General features: G+C 40.0%; 2 protein-coding genes across 2 annotated transcripts; one reads left to right on the top strand and one right to left on the bottom strand.

The window, feature by feature from the left end:
- Window positions 1-1,028: 1,028 nt before the first annotated feature.
- CHCHD4 (coiled-coil-helix-coiled-coil-helix domain containing 4) lies at window positions 1,029-10,663 on the bottom strand. The gene is made up of 3 exons (XM_069865893.1): window positions 10,538-10,663; window positions 8,024-8,122; window positions 1,029-2,178 (listed from the first exon to the last, which is right to left on the bottom strand). Exons 1-3 carry the CDS (start codon window positions 10,557-10,559, stop codon window positions 1,886-1,888), a joined length of 414 nt encoding a protein of 137 aa, XP_069721994.1. The 5' UTR covers window positions 10,560-10,663; the 3' UTR covers window positions 1,029-1,885.
- A 182-nt stretch (window positions 10,664-10,845) lies between these two features.
- Window positions 10,846-23,232, top strand: TMEM43 (transmembrane protein 43). Its single transcript, XM_069865904.1, has 12 exons — window positions 10,846-10,949; window positions 12,207-12,356; window positions 13,401-13,535; window positions 14,025-14,119; window positions 15,092-15,141; window positions 15,829-15,898; window positions 17,536-17,606; window positions 17,769-17,890; window positions 18,485-18,559; window positions 18,641-18,742; window positions 20,240-20,357; window positions 21,321-23,232. The coding sequence occupies exons 1-12, from the start codon at window positions 10,938-10,940 to the stop codon at window positions 21,521-21,523; spliced, it is 1,203 nt and encodes a 400-aa protein (XP_069722005.1). The 5' UTR covers window positions 10,846-10,937; the 3' UTR covers window positions 21,524-23,232.
- Window positions 23,233-23,707: the final 475 nt, after the last annotated feature.

Below are 23,707 nucleotides of genomic sequence, written 5' to 3'. Positions count from 1 at the left end.
ACTGGATTTCCATTTGAACAACCAAAAAAAAGCTTGGGTGCATGTGATGGGTTTTTTTGTATTTGGTGCCCAGTGTTTATCTGATTGCCTAAGATTTCATTTTCATGGTCCAACTGCCTACATGCCAAGGTTTATCACTGTTGCTTTTGTGCCCATTAACTCAGGTTAACTTGGCATTTGTCTTCCTGGGCCTGAAAGTCACACTGAGAAGCTCTGTCACATTTTGTTTCTTTTAAAAGCAAAGAGATGCTGAGAGTACCTGTTATCCATGCCCTCGGAACTGAGTAGTTGTCAGCCACTTAATTGCCTACCATCTTTTCTGAGGATTCAACAGCTGTACTGAAATATAAACAGCACAAACACACCATAAAATTTAACAGAAATTCCCCTCAAACATTCACAAGCATCATCACTAACCCTGAAATAACTTATGCAAACCACAAGATACCAAAACATCATATGGAAGCAAGGCTGCAGAGCACTGATACAGGGAAGCGTTTAAACATTAGTAAATTTACTGGGTTGCATTATTGCCACTACAACATTTTATAATTTGGTTAACTAATGCATAAGGAGAGAAAAAAACAACCCTGCAATGATCACTTACTGAAGCCTCAGGTACAATTTATTCTGTAATACAATTCTCAAAGCCTACATTTTGTTAGGAAAGAAAAACAACATAGCATTCCCTTACCCACAAGTATAAACTACTGTGAATCACTACTAAATTATTTGCCCCTCTAAAGTAATTTTCAAATATTTCAATAGCTGTTCAGGTCCTTTGTAGTGCTGTTTCATGATCCACAGCCTACTATAGCTACTGAGAATGCTTTACATTTTTTATGTCTTACTGCCTGGGGCTGGGGAGAAAAGAATGGGACAAGAACAAAAATCTGACAAGCTGAAGAAACTGATCTTTACAACTCACAAATGGATTCAAAGTCTGCTTACAATGCAGAAGAGTGCTTCAAATCCAAGCATTGTTAAGAAGAAAAAAAAACAAAACACAAAGAAACCGGAGCTTTCAATGGAGGTAAAAAGTATTTGCTTTTTAATATGCACTTAAGTCACAGTATCTGTTTTGAGATCATTACACCAGGTAACAATTTCATTGTATTCTTGAAGTATTTTACAAAAGCCTGTCTATACACTGAAGGAGCAGGTACTAAACTAAAGGAACCCAAAACCTGTGGTTTCAGGGCAAACATAAAAGCCAGTGGCCAGCATACATCCCATTCATCTAATCAACTGTTGTACAACACACCATTCTTAAAACTGCAAAAGCCATCACAGTAAGAAAATGAAATCAAAGGAGATATACATTTCAACATTTTTCTGGCAGACCTTACCTGATGTTAGTAGTAAAATGTAACCATAATCTAATAAGACCGTTTTGAAATTATTTCACAAGTTCTAGATTTAGGCCATTTTCAATGTTTTGCATCACTCTGGCAAAAAAAAAAAATCTTTAAGGAAAAACACTCATTTAATGCAATTTCAATTAATACAACAGAAGAGCTATTGATCAGCTATTGATCAAAACATACTGAAATGAAGACAGACCCAGTGTATTAGTGGAATTATACTTGATAGCTAGATATTTGAAGACAACTCAAGGAGAACCTGAGGGCAAAACCCAGCTGTTGAAGTTGTGACTGTGTCAGATAGCAGGTTATACAATACATACACACAATTGCTCTTTTTGCAGTATCTACTTGGCATGGCTGTAGTACTGAGATTTCTCCTTCCACAATAAATTATTCACTATGATACAGTGTATAGAAGAACAGTGAAACATTCCTTGGTGATTCAAAACACAGACATACTGCAAAAGTCCATGTCTCTGAAAATGAGAAATGGAGACAACAGCCTCCTCGCATCTTCATTAGCTAGATCCCTTCTCCTCTTTGGCAGAAGCCTCCATAGAAGCAGCTTCCAAGTCTTCGCTTGACTTCTCTTTTTCTTCATTTTCATCCTCTTGAGGGTAAAGATCTGGGTATTTTTGCATGCATTCCTGCATGGCACGAAATTGGTCCACACAGTCTGATCCCTTTATTTCTTCTGTGCTATAGTGGAAACAAGAAAAGGCTGACTTGAACTGTTCCCCACAGGGACCACTAGCCATTCCGCCCAGACACGGGCAATTCCAATTGATATCTCCATTGGGCAATATCAATCCTGAACAAACAAGAGAGAAGAAAAGTTCAGTGTTTCTTCCAAAAACTGATTTCAGTTAGTGAAAGCTGCTAGATTGCAGGCATAAGCTGAAGTACTGCCAACACTGTATTAGTTCTGTAGCTTCAAGGGTGTGAAAGATCTTTCACCTCCTGGCCAGTCTGTCTGTCTTTGATCTGTATCATCCTTTACTGGGCACAAATGAGATTAGTTCTATATCCATGCCTGAATTGAACCTTTTTCCTTGGACTACAGACCTCTTAAGAATATTCTAACTGCAAAACAGATCATAGTTAAAGTCAACCCACTTGTCAGACTGTCAGGGGAACATGCAAGCCTTAAAATTATGCCCCATTTGGTCACGTGGGCTTCTAGAGTCTCTAATAAATTGCTTTAAAGCAATACAGCTCCATTTCCTTTCCGTACTTTGCATGAATTCGCGTGTAGTTATGTTCATCTACGAAGAACAAGAGAAATACTGTGCTGTGATAGAAGCTGTTTTTTAATCTCTACCAGATTTCCCTAACTTCACATACAGATTGAATTTCTGCAGAAGCCAACAGCATGTGCATAAAAACCTAAAGTTTACATACTTTCCCTTTAGAAGCAGGTATGAAAACACCACTGTCGGAGAATAAAGTTGCACTTACTTTGATGCAAATATAAACTTGTATTTAGTGCCTGATGTAACTTGATGTTGCCTACAATACTCCACGGAATTCAGTAAGTCTACTTATTGTCTTAGTCCTGTGGGATCATAAAATTCCAGACCTACGTTTCACTCCCACTAGTAAGTCCTTGGACACAACACCATAAATCTTACGCATCAGTACAACAAAAGCAGCTCAATCATATTTAATGCTATATTTAAAGGAATGAAAGGAACATTTTACTGATTCACAATTCATCAATGACATGCTCTAACTCCATCAATTTTCAGTTCAGCAGAAAATTACACTGCGCCAGTGAAATCTCAGTGTTGATGTCTCCTTTTCATTACAGAAATTGTCTCCTTTGCGTGATTTAGTCAATTACAGTAATGCTGTCACTTTTCATAGATCATGCTTTATTTAGCAAGATGGTTTTGCAAAGTATGTGTAATAATCACTGTACTGAGAAGATACGCCTAGTACAGTGCATCGTGGCATCTCCAGCTGCCTGGAGGAAAAGCAGACCTGAAACAAGGAAGTAGATGACTGCTGTCAGATTCCTTATTGCCAAGGATGACAAAGCAGAATGATATTGATCACAGAGTGTAAAAGAAAGTCGGCTTGTCTTGTAAACTAGATTCTGAAGTCCTATATTCTTCCTCATCAAAATCAAGAAGTCATTTCGAACAGTCATTTTTCTAATACTTCAAAAAGAAAAAATACATGAGGAGTTCCAAAATGGTCCTGAAGACAGCACAGCAATAAAATTCTCTTAAATAATTAATAATTGTCTTGCAAAACAATTGTCTTAAGGTAAATTGTTCCTTTTAGAACTAGAACTGCCTTGTAAGCATGCATATTTTAACAACAATGTAAGAGTTACCCGATACACAATATATTCTTGCATATCTCATGAGCACTGTTCTGCACCTATTTGATCACCAAAACAGCATCAGTTTTGGGTGTTCTTTACACAGAAAGCATACTTTAAAAATCGAACCAAAAAAACAGATGAAAAAGGCAAGCATTTCCGCACTGATAATTACAGCAGAATACACGCTTCAATGACAGAGTGTATCAGCTAGCCTAGAACACAATTAAAAAGGAAACAGTTTTAATCAATCACTCTCCCTGAATTGCAAGTCTGCAATAGACAGGATTACTGTATTTAATTAAAACTGAATTAAAACTTTTTTCAAATGCAGCCTGAACCTCACTGATTCTGTGGGTCATAATCTACATGAACTTGCGCTTGGAGAAGAAAACACAACCCTGTCTACATCATAGCAGATCAAGGCTTGCATTAGCAATTAACTGCTGACATCACACAACCTAATCTCTCTTAGCTGATGGGATCTGTTAATATCATGGATGAAGGCAGGCTCCTCTGCTTTTGTGTCAACACTTGTCTTTGTACTTGCTGTAATGAAGTCCCACTGTTGTTCTGAGAACAGTTTCTTCCCTTTTATATGACAAACATTCCAGTAACATCTGCCAATGATTCACAATGTAATACATCAGACACATAGAAAGCAGGACTGAAAGGGACATCATCAGTCATAAAAATAATCCTTTACATCTGATCATTCATCAAGTTCTTTTTTAAAAGAATTGTGGGGCTTGCTTCATCGGTCCTCTGTGGAAAACTGTCCCTAAAATAAGATGACGGGGACAAGTTTGGAAAAACAGAGAAGGGAGAGGACAGCAACAACCTGTGTTTGAGGTGCTATGCTGTAAGCAACTTCAGCCAACTCCCCTATCACAACACTAATGCTAATAAAAATTACTTTTCGTGTATAAAACTCACCAGTGCCACCTTCATGTAAGCCTAACAAAACAAAAAATTTGTCTAACTGATGGGAGCAAAGATCTCAACAAAAATTTGAGATCTTTCACATTTAAATTCTTCCATCTGCAACACTTAAAACTCGAAACAAAATTTACAGTGAGAGTACTATTCCAAAACTGCTGCAAAAAGATTCTTGTTTCCATCAGCCACAGCTGTTAACAGACACATGCATTGAACTCTGAGATACGCTGCAGTATGAAATGTTAACTTGAACCTATGCTGGTTTGTCTGCCTTCCTGTTCAACGTGGCTTCATTACTTTCAATGCTTTTGGATTAAAGTGAGCCACTAACACTTTGCCTACCAACGTCTCGTAACTGACATGACTAATGAACTAACAGTCACGATTGATAGAAGTAAAAAATACCTCTACACAACTTTATTTTCCCCCAAGGGAAACAAATCACCAGTTTCCCTGAGTGATGCACTGACTAAAGCAGACGGCTCAAAGAGTAATGTCTGTTAATACCTGAACCAAAAATCAGAACTATCCAAAACTACCAAGCTACATGTTTACTTTAAGCACGAAAAAGACCCCTAGAAAAAAAAACCATCTCTGATACAGAAGTTTCAGCTGTATGAGAAAACAATATAGATTATGGTATGTCTATATGTCTATGACTGTTCTGCATACAGCACAGCAGGAAAGATGAAAAGAGCCATTACAGTTAATCATGCCACAGAAGTCGAACACTGGAAACCAAGTCTTCTATTCAAAGTAGAAGCCTAACTAGAAAAGTCTGCATGTAACTTTGTGTTCAGCAAAGCCTTTCCAATTTTCATTTAAATAAAAACCACTCAAGCCAGAGCTTCTGCACTTCAATCTACTCCAAAACATTTGCCCATATGTCTTTCCTTCCCAAAAATTTCACTTCCACTGGATGCAGCTACATTCTGTGATACGTCAACTGTATCCGTGTTTTGATCTGATGTGTTGTAGCCCGAGATAGTTTAAGTGGGACGTTTTCAGAGAACTCTTAAAACATGCCAGTAACTTACCACACATTAAGGAAACAAAAAATAAAACAAAAACTAAAAACCCCAACCCCAACTCACTAGCAGATTTAAATAGAATTTACAGAATCTTTTAACTTTCTCCAGTTTCTTCCCTGCTCTAGAGTTTAGGAAGCAAGTCACCTAGGATGTTGTAAATACAGGACTGCTACGAAAACCCCTACCACCTCTGCTCCTCTTCATCCCTTTGCATGTCCAGCAAAACACATGTAAAAGGCATCAAAGAAGATGGCATTTAAACCAGGAGAGAGCAGCTCTTAATTTTGGCTAGTTTACTACCTAAACGTATGGCACAAGACCATATATACTTGTGGTATGTGTATAACCACAGAAAGAATAATTTGGGTGGAGTGGTGGGCCAAGAGATAGAAGTACGAAGAGAATTGTTTTCTACACTCACTTTCTAAGCCTTTGTAGTGTCTGTTACATTAGATCTGAGACAAGCATCGTTTCCTTTCCTCTTTAAAAGCCTGTGTCAAAAATAGATGCTTAGTTACAGGACCAACATGCATCCACATGCTGCTGCTAGACAGGCACCTCTTATTAACAGAATATTTAATTATCAAAAAAAATGATGGCTGATTATGAGAAGGAAGACAGGTGAACGTTAAACAGCCACATGTAACATCAATACAGATCGCACACATTACTTTACCTAACTAAACAGCAAGCCACTCTGTTTCGCTGTTGATCACACAATGTGAGTTAACAGTTCAGTGAACAACAAAATCTCCAAGGGTTTGTATGCTCTCCAGATGTGATATCTAGAAAAAATATCTTCCTTAGCTTTATTTTGCAAGCACTCTCCAATTTTTTAGAGGAAACAGAAAGCCACAGGCCACAGAAAAGGAATAAGGAACTTAATTCCACCATATGATCATTAGAGGCCATTAACTCCTGACTTAAGCAATTTGGCTATTGGTTCTCAGCCAGTAAAACAACCTTCCTGAAAATACGAGGTAGAAGAATTCCTAAATACCAGGTACCAAATTGCAGGTTTTACACATCTTTCTGAAACTGTAATTCTCTCATTGTTCTCGTTTGGGTAATTATAAAACTGAACAGACTAATCACTGTTGATAAGCTAAACTTTATACTGACTACAGACAGTTGTAATGAAGCCAAACTAGGCAGCTAAATGCAAAATCATTTGAACACAAATCTATGCATGGAAAAATTAATTTTAATGACATAGGGAGATGTAGTTCGAACTACACACAATATCAGCAAAGAAACCCTGTGTGCTCCAGCTGCTGAAATGTGCTTAAACACTGCCCTCTAAAGGTCACAGAGTTGCTCACATAACTTTTACTTTCTAACAAAATTTCAAAAAGGATGAAGTGATTACTTTAATCTCAGCTGAGCTGAAAGGAATGAGATCACTTCACACAAAGTGAAGAGGCTGTAAGCATAAAGGTAATTTGAAAAAGATACATCAAAATTCACAGATGTTCATGACAATTTATTAACCTAGGGCAAAATTTATACCTTGACAGGAAGACTGTTTCATCTACTCATTAGAAACAACATAAAATATGCTCTGTTCAATGAGATTATTACAAGTCTTGATCTTGGAAACATTCTGCTCTCTCCACCTGTAGGTTAGATCTACTTCATATAAAAACTGTAGTCTCCACTGAAAACTTTAACTTGCATCTTTTCTAGGCAAGACAGCTACAGTTGAAAACTGAGTAATTTGAATTCACCTGTCACATGGCATTGAAAGATATTACTACTAGTTACTGACTGTAATGCTACTCGTATAGTACAGGACTAGTCAGATGTAATTTATGTTAAATCAGATAGTCAGAGGTCACCAAATTAGGCAACTGCAGCTTCACACAGGCAGGATAAACTCACATCAATAGCAGTGGTACATAACTCACCTTAGTTTCTTTGAAAATTGCACTTGATCATTTAAAACAGTGAAAAAATCACCACAACTCTCACTGATTAAACCCTAACTTTCTTAATAAGAGAAAGGAAGGAAAAGTCTTTTTCTAGGTACCTCTGACTACTAACCAAAACTATAAGCCATCAACTGATGTATTTGAACAGGCCACATTGAAAAATCACCAAAAGTATACAAAACACCCCCTGTAAGGAGGCGTGTGTCATTTGCGATGTTTTAATTTGGAAGTTAAAAACTCTAAGAGTTTGGGTGTTTGTCTACTGAAAAATCAGCTGTCTTCAGTCTTTAAAAATGAATGAATAATTTTTTTCTACTTCATACAACTTCTGTTTTTTCTTCTTGTATTTTAAAATTGTTAGAATATCTAACATGTGACAATGATAATATCTGACATATGACTCCTTACTTCCACTCTGGTACTGACCTTGTTCTTCGTAAGGGTCATCTGGGTCATCTGCAACCAGCTCGGCGCTGCTTGGAGTCTCATGGTCCTCCTTGGTCGCAAATATAATTCTGTCTTTTCCTACACATAGGAAACAGCAAGCATAAGTTCAGAGAAAGATGAGGTGGAAGAAGTCACTTATAAAGCCACTGAACACCACAAGGTAATGGAGATAGTCAATGTGATACATTAATGTTAAGAGTGAATTAATTTTCCTGTATTTATCAAGAACTGTTGGTTCAGAGAAACACACACACAGCTGAAATCCTACTTCTCTACAGGTCCAATTTTCACAGCAACATACTGCAACAGCTACAGATCACAGTACAGTTCAATGACCTATAAAGTTAAAAAGCTGTTTCAAAACAAGCTCAAACTATTCTTACAAGGACTAACCTAGATGAAGAGGTTAGAAAAAAAAAAGAACAGTGAAAGAAAAACTACACTAAACTGTTCAATAAAATACTTAATAATAATAGTACTCCTCATTAAAGACTCCTGTAATGTTTTATGATAATTATCTGAACTAAATACTGAATAGCACCTTAACAGTGTAGAACCAACTATATTGAAAGGTGCTGGGAATGTTACCAAGGTCAGATAAACAACACAACACACTCCCTTGGGCCTTTCTTGATTTAACAAAGAAATTCTGTAGGTGGAAGCTTGGCTGGAAACCTGAGTAGAGCTTTCTAAACTCTGCAAAACTGCAAAAAACGCCATGAGGCAGACACAAGCAGAACAGAACAGCCAGTCAAAGCTGTTTCGAATGTATAACCGAGTATTTAGCGAGTGGAGAAGAAATTCCAAAGTTCCACAAGAACTTCCTTTCCTTTTACAAATTCATGAAGGTCACTACAGTGAGTCGGCACACTAGAAATTAGTGTTTCCATGCCCCTCAGTGTGACCTCAACAAGATGTTCAGTGACTCTGTTTACTTTGCTCAGTAACTACTTTGCATTTAAACATGTGTGAGAAACAGATAAATATAAACCCTCTATAAAAGGGAAAGTTTTCTGTCAACCCTGCATTGTACTCCAGTGATCTTTACAATGTAGAACATCCAGTCATTTCTTATTTAAAAGGAAATAGAAATACATGAACTTTAACCCTTGCCACTGTAATCTGGTAGGATGCCATAAGGGAAACTTGGATCTTGCAAAGATTAAAGATGTTAAGTAAGTAAAAGCATGAATGTCCATAGGTTATGAGTCCCTCGTCACAGTTTATAAGCAGCAGTGTACCGAAGCTTATGACTTCAAAATGGCATTCAGAACTACAAAATAGCTTTTTTCCAGTTTGAAACTTTACATTTAGTCATTTTGCATCACTTAAGGGGATGGTGGTGAGCGGAATATATCCCTCAGCATGCAAAGTGGTCAAGCCTCATGAACCATAGAATGATTCAGGTTGGACAGGACCTTAAAGGTCATCTAATTCCAACCTTCCTGCCATGGGCAGAGACGCCTCCCACTGGGCCAGGCTGCTCAAGGCCCCATCCAACCTGAATACTTCCAGGGAGAAGACACGGACAACTTCCCTAGGCAACCTTTGCCAATGCCTCACCACCTTCATTGTGAAGAATTTCTTCCTAATGCCTAATCTAAATCTTGCCGCCTACAATTTAAAGCCATTCCCTCTTGTCTTATCACTACAAACAAGCCTTTGTAAAAAGTCCCTACCCAGTTTTCTTACAGTCCCGGCAGGTCCTGGTGTAAGGTCTCTCTGGAGCCTTCTATTCTCTAGGCTTAACAACCAGAGCCCTCTCAGCCTGTTCTCATAGCAGAGATGCTCCAGCCCTCAGATCATCTTCGTGGCCTCCTCTGGACCCGTTCCAACAGTTCCATATCCTTCTTATGTTGGGGCTCCCAGAACTGGACACAGGACTCCAGGTGTGATCTCACCAGAGCGGAGTAGAGGTGGAGAATCACTTTGCCCTGCTGGCCACGCTTTTTTTTGATGCACCCCAGGATACAGTTTGCCCTCTGGGCTGTGAGCGGGCATTGCTGGCTCACGTGGAGCTTCTCCTCAATGAGCACCTCCACGAAGGTTACAAGTCCCTCACCGACATTCAGCAGCTGCAATCAGTGTGCCAAAGTTTACGGCTTCAAAAGAACATTTAGAACTACAGAACAAGTTTGAAACCTTAAGTTTAGCTACTTAAGAGGCTGGCGGTTTGTGGAACATGCCCCCAGGATACAAAGTGGCCGCGCCTAATAAATAACCCAACCCGTACAACGAAATACCTTGTACGGATAAGGAAACGTGAAGCTGGCTCGCTGCTCACCCCTTAGAGAGGTGCAAGCCCCCACCTCTGGCTGCTTAAGCCAGGCTGGCAGGAGCTTCTCCCCGGGGGCGCTCAAGCTCGGCCCTGGCCGCGCTGCTCCCCTCCCGCCCGCCGCGAGGAGAGCGGGGCCCGCAGCTCCCCCCCCGCCTCTTCTCCCCTCAGGCTGCGCCTCCTCCCCGCGGGCAGCCGGGAAGACGCTCGGGGCGCACCTTCTTGCCTGCAGTAAGACATGGCGGAGCCGCCCGGCGCCTTTCCCCTCCCGCTCCGCTTCTCCTCAGCCGCCGCCGCTCCACGCCGTGACCTCCCGCCCCCGGAAGCGCCGCCCGCGCCTCCCGCGCGGCAGGAGGTGGACTGCATCTCCCAGCGTGCCCCGCGCCCGGCGGGGAGGGGCTTCCTGTCCCAGGCGGGAACTACGCGTCCCGGCGTGCATTGCGGCAGGGAGAGTTCCAGCCAAGGCGGGAACTACATGTCCCAGCGTGCTTTGCGGCGGGGGCGGCTCGGAGGCGGGAAAGCCCTGAGGAAGGGGCGCGGCGGCCTTTGGGGCGCGGCTCCTGCGGCGGCTCTTGTGGTGGCTCCGGGCTGGTACCTGGCGAGCGGAAGAGGTTCAAGATGTCCAGGAATGTAAGTGCCCGTCCTGCGTGTGGCGGTCCTCTGGGGTGGCCCCCTGCTCCTCCGGGATGCCGCAGCGCCTGCTGTGGGGGTGGGGGGGGCGCTGCCACCTCCCTCCTCGCCTCCTGCTGTGGCTGCGAGTCTGAACCTACATCCCGCCTGGCGTTTCGAGATGAGCGAAAGAGAAGCCTTGCCTCGTCTCCTACCTTATACAATAAGTACTTTCCCAAAAAAGCGGAGTATTTATTGTTTTAAGCTAAAGTAGAGTTAAGTTTCGTCTAAGTGGTTGTGTTCTTTGCAAGTCAGACAGAACGTCCCTCTGAACAGATGTCTCTTTTGTAACCACCCTTGTTTAGGGTCCCTTTCCATCTCAAAGGCAAGGTCAGGCAGAGCTGGAGCCAGCTCCAGATTAGAGTTTTGACTGTTGTGAATTTCGTATTAACATTAAAATTAGTCCTTGGCATAAGGCTTCTGGGAAGATTTTTACATGTGTATATAAGTGGGAAATACATTCTGTAACCAGCATTTATCTTGCTGCACGTGATTGATGGAGATCACCTCTTCACATTGCCTAGGCCTGATAAAAGATGTTTGCTTCTAAAAGTCCAGAACAAGTCTTAGAGAGTTTATTTTCTGGTATTTTTGGTATTATGGCTATGTGTGCAAATCTGAATCCACATCCTTGCCTGGCAGCTTGAGCAAAAGAGGAGCCTTCCCTCCTCTGGGCTAAGTGTGCTGAAGTTACTTCTTGTTACTCTCAGATAAACCTCTGGGTTTTCTTGCTTTCGTGTGGCACTGGCTAGGACAGCAATAGCAAATTTAAGTTATCTCTTTTTGTTGCCCCAGATACAATTATTTTAAAGTACGCAGGCACTTGCCACTGGTGAGGTTAGAATGTAACTTGTTATTTATAGCTATGTTTTAGTTGGTTTGGAATTCAGGAGTATTACTCAATTTGTCATGGCCCGAATGCAGGGTGTGGACACCAAACAGGCAGCCTAGAGACAGACCGAAGAAAGCTTGAGCGAATACGTTTGAACCACTGTAATAGCAATTGTTTTTTCCATTAGGCTTGAGTTTTATTTATTGACTGTGTATCTGGTACTAGAAGTGTGATGAGGCATTTAACAAGTGTGGGAAAGCTTTTCTCCAAGGCAAGAGGTGCTACTCTGCAGAGCGGCAGTATTAACAAAGCTAAAAGGCTTATTTTGCAACAGAATGCCTTCCCCTGTTACAGCAATATTGTATTTTTCGGTTTATCTCCAACAGTTCTCTGACACAGGCAGCAGAAAAGAACATGTTAAAATCACAAGTGAGTCCAAACCAGGGTTCCTGGAGAGGCTCAGCGAGACTTCTGGAGGAATGTTGATGGGACTAGTGACGTTTCTTCTGTCTTTCTACCTTCTTTTTACCAATGAAGTAAGTTAAATACTGACAGTGTTTATACGCAGCTTTAAAATGTCACAGCTGAGGTGACATTCAACTAGTTTTATAGTCTTACTAAAATGATCACTTTAAAGCTTTATTACTTCATCGATGAGAAGAGGTTGTTATGTCTGGAGAGCCTGGTGCTTACCCTTGGAATAAAACAGAACAGCAAAATCACTGGGCCACAGATAGTCTTTCTGTAGAACTGAGTGTGGGAAGAACAGTGGCAGTGTGTGGTGAAAGATAAGACCCAAGACCTTTGAGCTGGTGCAGAAACAGGCTGCAGTATTATTGAAAGAGGATCGTATGAGCCAGCCGTGTTCTGGTCTTCTCTGTTCTCTTGGGATAATGCAAGATCCTAATTTCTGGAGTTGTTTTAGTTGAGTTAAAGGATTTCATACTCCATGTTGCAAAATTGAGGGTGCTAATTACTCTCAGTGTTATTTTAAGTCTTAGTTTTAGACTGAAAAAAATAATTAAAGTAAGCAGGGAATCCTAGCACCCTATCGTTGCAAACATACCTATTTTTGCTGGTTTTGGGGGAAGCAGAATTCTGTGAATTTTCACTGAATAATTGCTTTTAAACCTCTACAAGAGAAAAACAGAACTACTCACAATCTCACAAAGTGACTTTACAGGAAAATGCACACCATAACATGATGGTAATGTAAGGAAAACATCTGCCAAGTAGCCATAGAGGTCTACGGTAAAAGGAACACAATTGGCATAATTTTTGGAGTTATTCGTGAACAACGAACAAGTTAAGACTTTAAAGAGCAATAACTTTGGATAACCTTGTGGGAATAATCTCCATGTGTTAATGGTCCTTCTTGAGGGAGAAGTACTGCCCCAAATGGTGTCAGACACAGAGAAAGAGAGAGTGGAGGAGTGCAAGTGTGTTTTGAGAATATGCCTTGAGGCTCAATGTACAAGCATTCCCTGTGGTCTTCGGATCATTTGTCTGCTAACCTGTTTCACAAAATACTGCTGAACCATTGGTGCTCCACAATTTGGTTTTCCTTTTCTTGATTGCAGGGACGAGCTTTAAAGACAGCCAAATCTCTTGATGAGGGACTTTCTCTTGTGCTCCCTCTTGACAGCATCCACAGTGTGTCTCAGCAGAATGAAGGGAGACTGGTGCACTTAGCTGGCGCTCTGAGTACATCTAAGGTAAATAAAGCAGCATCTTGAAGATGTGAGTATTTCAAGCTTAGAGGGAATGAAAAGTCCTTGCTAATTAAAATTATGTTTGATATTGTTGTAGTTTAGCCCTTACCCTGTATGGGTAAGAATTACAGCCCCAAACTGTCAGATACAGAGAAAGAGAGAGTGAAGTACGAGCATCCCTTGAGGTCTTCAGATTGCTCGTCTGCTAACCTTTTTCACTAAATACTGCTGTACCGTTGATTCTCCACAACTTCATTTTGATTTTCTTGAAGATGATGTTATGGGATGGAATATTCCGTTGACCAGTTAGGGTTACCTGTACTGTCAACTTTTTGTCTTTTGTAACATTTATTCTATATTCAGCTTTGTGTAACCTTAGTACTAACTATGAACAGCAGGTTATGTGAATGGGTTTGATAATAAAAGTACAGGGTTTGAGTTTTTGAGGTACAGCGTTTATGCTGACTTGTATTTTCTTTAATTTTTAAATAGCCTTTGTTTGATCCCAGCTATGGGCTTTCCATCCATGCCGTCAAACTTAAGCGTGAAGTGGAAATGTACCAGTGGGTAGAATATGAAGATTCCAGGTAAGTGAAATGAATATTTAAAAGTTGCTTACAAAGCTGCTGTGTTAACAGGATCCTATCAAATTTTTTTTGTCAGAAAAAATCCGAACCAGTAAGTCTTTATGTCAGGAGAATTCTACAGCTGTTGGGATTTTTTTAGAGTCACTTTAATTTCCTTGAAGATATCAGGTTCTTGTAGATGGTCAGTTCTGCAGAATTTCCATCTGATAAAATTTGGATAACATCCAAGATCTTTTATCAAATGTTTCCACTTCCTGATTTTGTATAATTTCATATGGGGTTTCTTGGCCTCCACACTGCAGCAATTTTCTGTTATATGTATTGTCAATAAAATTCAGAGATCTTTACCAATCTGTGCGAAAACAAAGAGAAAGCACATGTTTTTTTCCCTAAGACTCAGTTGATTTTTATCCTCTCTAATGATCCTAATGATTCTTTTATTTATTGTTGTACTTTCTGCCCATTAGGATTTCTGTAACTCCACCTCCATAACACTCCTTGCCTGCTAGTTGATTAGCAGAATCAAAACCATTGTTCCAAAACACACAATCCTAAATTTTTTTAAAATAAAACTTTATAATCCTCTTTCCCCCTGCATGTCAAAGGCTGCAAAGGTGTGAAAAATACAGTTTAAAACTGATGATCATGCAGCATCTCTAGAAGACTTGTTGATTTAGGTCAGCTTGCCTTATTGTCTTTAATACTGATGCTTCCACATCTCTCTCGTCAACATCTCCCTGTTTGCAAGGTGGGAACGAGAAGATTGTGGCTGTTTAGCATTTGTGTGTAGTTTTCTCCTTGTACAGAGAATGTCTTCAGAGTAGGTAGTTCAGAGAAGAGTTTGTTTACTTGTAAAGATAAGTTTGTGTTGCCAGTGAGCTATCTGTGCATTTCATTTGTAAAGTGTTTTTTGCCCTGAGCAGGGGTGTGTATACCCTGTTTTGGTTCTCACTGCACCCATTTTCTCTGCAGGGAATATGAAGAGAATGGTGAGATTAAGAAAGAGACAACGTATTCATACAGTAAGCTGATCAACAGAAAGTCCCTTTTCCTTTATGCACGTGACTTTGGACATTTTGTGTGTGTGTGTATTTTGTTTTCTTATTGTAAACCCTCTATTTTCTTGTTTAACCAAACACCCCTTCCTTCCTTTCTGGTCCATCATGTAAGTAGAGCAAGCTATATTTAATACAGAAACTGCTCAAAAAAGGGGCCCTAGTTTTGTAGGAGTTAGAATAAACCTACTGGTATCTGTTCTAGGGGTGTGGGAAGGCTGTTGTGGCTTGAATGAAGGCAGCATGGTGTATTTTTGTCAGTGACACATATAGGTACCATCTCTATCTGTTACTTGACTGCTCTGAAGTTTGCTAGTTCCAGCAGAATTTATAGCCTTTCCTCACAAAATCACATTATTCCTAGAATGTGGAGCCAGGAATCAAAGCCAACAGCAAAGCTTACACTGAGTGAAGCTGAGTTACAATTTTATCACTAAAATCCTTTTTTTTTTTTTTTAACCCTGCCATTTCTCATTAATGTGCTAGAAAGGTGGATTTAAGTGTCAGCGTAGACTGTCACATACTGTGATGTAAACATCATTACTGGAAGTGGAACTTAGAACTGATTCATTGATTGAAAGATGTCTTGAATAACTAAGATCTGAGTGGCTATTTTTCCTGTTTTCTCCTCAAACTTCATATCATTTTCTTTAGATACCGAATGGAAATCAGAAGTTGTGAACAGCAGAAACTTTGATCGAGAAATTGGACACAAAAACCCTAGGTAATTTACCACCTAGTGCAGAACTTCTCGATTACGTCACTGTATCTGATCAAAGATGAAAGCCAAATGACATGGTGAAGTAGGTGGAAACTGTTGGTCTTTTGGTAGTTGGGAAAATTAAGGCATAGAGAGCTTAGCAGTTCAGAGCTGCCTGGAGGAACAAGAGTTATGCTTTCTATTAGTAATGGCCAGGCCTGTGGGCCATGTGGTCTCTGTATAGTAGAACTTGAATAGGTTCTGTTCTGACTTCTATTGTTTATCAGTGCAGTCTGTCCTTTCCTCTATTACAAGTACAGGGTTAGAATAGCAGACATCCCATGAGCTTGGCATGCCACTTGCATACTGCTTTTTCTAAGCTAGCATGTGTGAGCTCACAGGTTTGTTTGTGGCAGTCAGTCATGTATAAGTTGTTTCCTGTTATCTCATCTGCAGCATTTTAGTTACGCTACAATGTGCCATTTTTAATGCTGCATTTTAGCTTGCATATCATTCTCACATCACCTGCTCAGTTCTGAGGATTCAAGGTGCCAGCTGTAAAAAAACAAACCAAACCAAAACAAAAAGGTGTGAGTGAAAAATACAGCTGGATAGATAGTAGGACCAGGATTTCAACAAAACTTTGAAGTTTGGACTATCTTCCGAACTTTGTTTTAGTTCTGTGAGCTCATCCAAAACCACTGTCCTTTACTTGGGAGTAGTGTATGAGGAGGGAAAATGACGATATGTGTGCTTTTTTGTTCATGAAAATTCTTCAAGCTTTCTCCAGTAAATGCAAATCTCCAACTAAGAGTAAGAAGCATTTTTAATTAGTGCTACTGCAGGTCATTACTTAAGTGCTGCATCTAAGAACACTTCATCTGAGTGTATTGGTACAAACTCAGGAGACTGGATCCTTGCATGAGACAGCACAGACATGTTGAACTTTAGAATTCATGCCTATCATTAATGAGACTCTATTTTAAGTGTATGCTATGTGTCATCTTCCTCCTGTCCATCCATCTTATCCTTTTATGCAACTTAGATATTTGTGAAAATAAAATCTGTTGTATATTGCCAAGGAGATTCTAGTAGTACTGCTTATGAGAACGAAGTCAGCTCTGTAAGTAAAGGATTCCTGAGCTTTGAATTTAGTTAAGCTGGGCGTGATAAAGAATTACCTTTATATGGAGAAGCTTTATGATCTAAGTTTCTTAATTTAGCACGTAAGATCTAGCAGTTGACAGCAGAGACTAAATTCAGGATAGAAATAAAGTGCATTTATGAGTGTAGTTAAATGTTGCAGGAATTAATCTAGGAATGTGATTGATTCGTTGTCACTCAGACCTGCTTGTCCCCGGCTTCTGAATAGCTGAACTCTATTTCAGACAGAAAAAACAAGTGTAGATCCTATAGTGTGAATGGAAGGTCAGACCAGGGGTTGACACAGTCATATCTTGTCTTATGTGAAAAGCTCCAACACTGTGAAGTCTGGACACAGTTTCTTGATAGGTTTGTTTTAATATCATGAAAATCATTTAGCTCTTTGTGTTTCTCCTGATGTTTGACAGAGTACCTTTTATGTGCTTTATATTACATACTGCGAATCTAGAATGTGATCATAATTCTGGGACTTATCAGAGACTCTCTCTGTTCCTCAGTGCAATGGCTGTGGAGTCTTTCACTGCTGTTTCTTCTAACGTCCAAGTTGGCAGCTTTGTTCTTTCCAAGGGTAAGGATTGCTTTGTACGCTTTGTGTCTGCTGTTGCTTCAGCAGCAGACTTTGGTCTTTCCACAATGGCAGTCATTTCAAGTGATAATCAGGAAGCCAACCAGCAAATTGGCTGTTCCATGTTATACACCAGACCTGAGCTTGTTTCTTTGTTCTGCTTAGGTCTTGTGGATAAAATTGATGACTTCAAGCAGCTGAGCTTGGCGAACCTTGAGGATCCACATGCTGATGTTACCCGAGCAGGAAATTACTTTTACCACAGTGAGAACCCAAGGCGTCCAGAAGTAAGATGAAAAGATAAACAAAAGCAGTGATTACTATTATGTGAAAAAGAAAGTTGAGGCATGTCCTATTTCTATTTAAATATGTAGAAATTAGAGTGCGGACCCTCGCATTGGGTGACACCCATAGTACCATCCTTCAGCATGAGTGCTTCTCTTGCAGAAAGCTTTTGATCCTGCTCCTTTGTCTTTGGTTTTTCTTGAGTCTGCCATGCTTTTGAATGGAAAGATGCAGGATGGTGCTGGGAGATGTGTTCTACGGAATACAATAAAATGGCTTGTCAGCTTGTGCTGTCTGCCCTCCTCTGCCAAAAGATGAAATTACAAGGAAAGAACATAGGATCTCATTTGTGTTAATGTGCTCCTGCAACTACACCAGACAGGGTATTGCAAAACAGCATTTGAGCTATCCTGTTTTGGCTGTCAACTAGGCTGAAAAAAGTACATCCTGGAAATCATTCTGGGTATCCTCAGGCTTGGTATAGACATTCAGAAGAAGTGGTGATATATAAAGGGTGTTCCCGTGCAGAGTTGTCTTTCCTGTAATTCTTCTTGTAGAGAAATCTTTCTTGATTTCCAATATCCTCTTGTTCGTAGGTAGGAGACCTTCGTGTCTCATTCTTCTATGCAGGTCTGAGTGGAGATGACCCCCATTTGGGCTCTGCTGATAAGGTGAGTCTTCAGCTTTTTCTGTATTTTGCAAACTCTGTTCCCAACTTGGTAACTAGTAAATATTTTCCCTTTTCATCCAAGGTGACTGTGGTTGCTCGCCAACGAGGTGATCAGCTGGTTCCATATCATACCAAGTCGGGAGATGTCCTGCAGATTCTGTACCCTGGGGACCTCTCTGTGGAGGTGAGCTCCCATGCTGTAGTAGTGGAAGGATAATATTGAAGGTGGTAGTGCAGAAGCAACAGGGGAGTGAGTGCTCATTCTCCTTCAGACATGCTCTAGAGGAGGAGGCGGCACTTGATGGAAACACTGGCTTTTCTCTCTCTATGTAGGACAAGGCATTATAGCCTGTGTTTGCCTTCCAGATTTCTCTTTAGTTTGTGTTGCAGCAAAATGCCATGCTTCACCCACTGGCGGTATATAACTTAGCTATAGCTGTTCCTGGTGGGTTTTTCAAGTTTAAAAATGAACCGTAGCTAAACTAGCTTTGTTTGTTTGTTTTGTTTTTAAAAAAAAAAATCCCCGTGTGTTACTGTTGAACATCCTTTGCTTGAAAGGCTGTTTCTGTGCCTTCTCATTCTGCTTTTATTTGCTCTTTGGTACTTTCCCACTTACACATGCAAACACGTGCTTTTGAAAGGTCATATGTAAAAATAGTAAAAACTAGGCTTTAATTAAATGAATGATGGGAGCCATCCTGTCTTCAGCTTTTAGTAACAGGAGTTCAGGCTTGTTTGAAATGTTTATTGCTATCCTGGCTGAGAAAGAACCTTCAGGCATATCATTATGCTCCAATAAATCCTGCATGCTCCAGCAATTTGGTGATTCATTTACTCCTTTTAGTAGGTTTGTTTCCATTAATGATTGTTTCATGCCCTGCTGCAAAAATCCCAGATGTCAAGAAGTTACAGACACTCCCAAAAGCAATTGAAAAGGTTTTTGTTTGGAGTTGAGAGAGAGTAGCAGTAGAATCAGCTCTCTGCTGTGAGCTCTGAATCCTCATTAGACGAAATTTTAGTTAATTGGAAATTAACTCATTACAAATGAATAATTTGTAGTGTACTTGTATGTACAAGGAGTGAATCAGTCACACACATCTTTTCCCAGTTAGTGCTTTATTATGTGTATGGTTTATAGACCCAGAGGGGCACATTACCCATCTTGAAAATTTCTTACTAGAATTCTTGCAGATAGATGCTTTGTGTTGCCCCACACAATGTACACTTACCTTTTACCTCTTCTTCACTGCATACTGTTTGCTTTCTTTCACACACCTCTCCTTTGGCTATTTTTTTCTCTCTTCCTTCAAACAGTGAAATCGGATCATTCCTCCTTATTACACTTATTTATTAGTGTCTTGTTTTCCACAATAATGTTGAATGTATCCATCTGCAGCAAAAACTGCTTTCTGCCTGTGGTTATGGTGTGTCGAACAGTGCTTGTTTAGCTGTCCTAATATAGAAAGATGCCAGTTTCTCTTGTGCTGCACTTCAAAATCTGTTGTAGTGTGCAGCAATACTACGCAATAAGACTCTGCGGAATGAGTTGCAATATATCTTCTACAAGAGAATTTGTGCTCCTAAAGTGCTATAGACTCTGATTTGCTCATAATATGCTGGAACCAAGTGGATTTCGAAAGAAGTTGAGAAGCAGGCTGGATATAGTGGTGTTTGCTTTCAGGAAGTGTTTCAGAAGGAGCATGAGAGTAACACCATGAAGACCTGGGCCCTCCGTGCAGCAGGCTGGCTGGCAATGTTTGTAGGCATCAGCCTAATGACCCGAATCTTTTACACTTTAGGTAAGTATTTTTACAGAAAAAAAAATGTTTTAGAAACAGGATCATAATCCCTAGGGAGGTTATTTCTTGCTCACATATGCAATTAATTAGTTTGAAGGTCAGGAGGAATCTGGTTTGAACTGAGACTGGATTTGATCTGCAAGTCATTGTAGGCAATTGCAGATAAGCAGGATCCCAGAACCAGATGGTTGCTTTGTGAACATTAAAAAAAACGCAGGTATCTGTTACCAGTCTCAGAAGATCCCAGCCCAAGGCTTACCAACATCAGAAGCCAAAGCACATATTGGTCTGGTTCTTTTAAGTCAGGGTGCTGCAATCCATTTATTTTCTACACCCATACACAAGTGGTCTCCTCAACTTAGTCTTAATTAGTAGTTGTATAGTAACATGTCTTTGGGTGTGGTTATTGTATGCTGCTGTGAACACACAGCAAGAAGGTTTTCATTTATCCTTCTGGTGTAGAAAAATGTTGGAGTATAAACTTAAGAGAAAACAAGATGACGCCTTCAGCTTGTATAAACTTCAAACATCAAAGCTCTCATTTGCTTTGTAGCAGTGTGTTCTCTCTTTTTTTTTTTTTCTTATTTATTTATCCATGTGCATGCTACTGCAAGAAATTAATTTTTGTGCTATCATATTGTATCAGTCATCCTAGACTTGTTCCATAGCTGCAAGGCTTATTGGTCTACTTTGCCTCTCAAGCCTTTGACAAGACTTCAGACTTAATTCTGGATTACTTCCTGTCTGAAGACATGGGCATACGATTGTCTGAGATGTTCAGCTGTTGCTTTAATTATCAAATACCTTGAGGATACTCTGCTGAAATGCCTAATCCAATGCTCTTGATAAAGGAGTCTGTCCTTTGATTGCAATAGTTAGTGTGCAAACCCTAGGCATGGATTAGACTTCCTTTTAAACTATCATCTTGTCAACTACTTTATCCCTATTTAATTCTTTCTGCAGTGGACTGGTTTCCTGTTGTGAGAGATCTGGTTAACATTGGATTAAAAGCATTTGCCCTCTGCGTCGCCAGTTCGCTGTCGCTCCTGACCATCTCCATTGGTTGGCTCTTTTACCGCCCTCTCTGGGCCTTGCTGATTGGGTTGCTGTCTGTAGTTCCAATTGTGGTTGCAAAATCTCGTGTTCCACCAAAGAAGCAGCAGTGAGGAGGAGGTGATTGGGGTTTGCACTGAGTCCTGGTTAAAAACTTTCCAAGTGCATTTCTGTCCTGGTTACTGCAGCGTGCTTACAGCATATCACAGCTCAGCAGTGCGCACCAGGGGCAGGGGAAGGGGGCTTGCATGGGGTTATTGATACACGTTATCCATGAAAAATATGACTATAGGACTTGGAGGAAGTCAATTGCATTGACTTTGGGGTGAAAAGGGATTTTGGAATGTCTGAATTCATTGTAAGTCAATAAGCAAGTAGATTTGTACGTCTTGCCACTTACTGATACCCCAGGTTTGAGATCTGGCAAGTCCTCACTGACAGTTGCGGGTACCTCGTGTATTATGGAGAAAGTGCCAACGTTATCACGTGAACTATGCCTGGATATCCTTAGGAAATACGTGTGTGTACCTGGCTCTGACAAACCTTCCCTCTGCTGCCTTGTCTTACAGGCACAGTCATGTATCATCGACTTTGATACATTTGGAAGTGTATGTATGTGTTCAAAGGAAAAACAGCTGAATTTTCACAGTACTGGTATAAAATATATGCTCTTGGACAGAGGATTTTCAAAATAACTTGAAATAATGAGTGGTCAGGTTAGCAGTGCTGCGAGGTATGGCACATTTGTCAGAAAGGATTGATTTCCCCCAACTTTTTAGAAGTCTCTGAAGTTGTTGGTTAAACATCCAAAATGGTAGCGTGGAAAATAGCACTGCATAACTATTTAAAAATGTAGCTTTGAATTGTACTTATTTAAAGGGATACTCAAGAGGTGACTGCCCTGTAAAAGTAAAACATACTGCCTTGTAATGTAATTTACTTTTATAATTTAATGTATATTCTTTCAAGTATTGGTTTGGGGTTTTTTTTGCTATGCATACTGTTTCTTTCTTGAATTTCACTTAGTAAGGACTATCAACATCCTTCATATATTAAATCATTATAATTTTGCCTGTATAGACTTTAGTAGCCTTAATTTTTGAGCTTTGTATCATGTTAGAGGAATGCTGCCTTGTTGTGTTGTGATGGCTCATGTTTACATATTTCTGCTGTAACCAGTACTTGAGATTAGAGACTGTCTTGCACTGGTTTTAAGTCTCTCTCCACTAAGCTAGAGGCTGGCTTCCAGATGTGCCGTCCCTATACTACAGTAGTTTTTATTTCCTTTAATTATACGTAAATCAGTACAAAAATACCTTATTTATGAAATGCAGTTATGACTGTCAGGAGAAATGCCTTCTCCATACCAAAGGAAATTAACTTGAACATAAATAGAAGGAAATGTTTTCTACAAATGGTACTGAAATAGAGAGCTGAGTTATAAATGTTTTGAGAAGTAGTAATTACTTTATTAGTCATAACTATTTTCATTCTTTTGGTATTTGAATGCTGTCAGTTGAGTCTTGTGGCTCGGTTCTGCTGGTGAAAGTAGTAGTAGTGAGTGAAAGGTTGCAGGAAGTGCAAGTCTCATGCATACAGCTAACATGCATTAGCGATACTGCGCAGTCTTCTTGCAGCTCACTAACATGAACTTCTATTTCATCAATTAAGAATTGCACTTCATACGGGAGAAATGTGGAGTTGGAGTGCAGTTTTACCAAAGCTGCAGGGCACTGACCAGCATTACCAAATGAGAGATGAAGTACACTTTTCTACAGAAGTGCTGAGCTTTTGTATATTTAATAAAGTACAATTTTCAAAAGGTTGGTCTGTAGGTTTGTTTTTTTATTACCTGTAAGTACTGCACTTTTCACGTCCAGGAATAATGTCTAGGTACATAGAGGATTAGTTTGTAGCTTCCAATGCACTAGTTTTCTATTTCTGGTTAAGCTAAATGTGCAGTTTGGTTTTTTTAGCCTGCAGACGTTTCCCCATTTTGGGAATCAAGATCCTAGTAACTGCACAGCTGCTCCCTGGTTCATGTACTTCTGTGTGACGAAAGGCTGATGCCAGCCAACTCCCCACTACTCACTGCTTAAGTAATAGTGACTTCCCTGCCTCCATAAGATTATTTGAAAAATGTGATGGTTCAACCAGTCTGGATAGAGCATGTGGTATTTTTACATGGACTAGAGAAGACAGCATTAAACACCTTAAAGTACTTTTGTCTTACACAAAGTGTGCACAGGAATCATGCAAAATAAAGACTTCTCTAACAGACAGGAACTTCATGTTTC

Source organism: Phaenicophaeus curvirostris, chromosome 11 (genome assembly GCF_032191515.1).
Source record: "Phaenicophaeus curvirostris isolate KB17595 chromosome 11, BPBGC_Pcur_1.0, whole genome shotgun sequence".
NCBI classification, from domain to species: Eukaryota; Metazoa; Chordata; class Aves; order Cuculiformes; family Cuculidae; genus Phaenicophaeus; species Phaenicophaeus curvirostris.
Note: the sequence above shows the minus strand (reverse complement) of the source record. Positions and strands in the feature narration are given on the sequence as shown.

What these genes read in the sequence shown, in the direction of transcription:
- TMEM43 (XM_069865904.1), top strand. An exon ending in ATTTGGGCTCTGCTGATAAG is followed by an intron (nt 18,560 to 18,640) that starts GTGAGTCTTCAG and finishes TTTTCATCCAAG; the next exon opens with GTGACTGTGGTTGCTCGCCA. An exon ending in CTGGGGACCTCTCTGTGGAG is followed by an intron (nt 18,743 to 20,239) that starts GTGAGCTCCCAT and finishes GTTTGCTTTCAG; the next exon opens with GAAGTGTTTCAGAAGGAGCA.
- CHCHD4 (XM_069865893.1), bottom strand. Translation starts at nt 10,559, where the DNA reads ATGTCTTACTGCAGGCAAGAAG. An exon ending in GTCTTACTGCAGGCAAGAAG is followed by an intron (nt 8,123 to 10,537) that starts GTGCGCCCCGAG and finishes TCCTATGTGTAG; the next exon opens with GAAAAGACAGAATTATATTT. An exon ending in TGACCCTTACGAAGAACAAG is followed by an intron (nt 2,179 to 8,023) that starts GTCAGTACCAGA and finishes TTGTTTGTTCAG; the next exon opens with GATTGATATTGCCCAATGGA.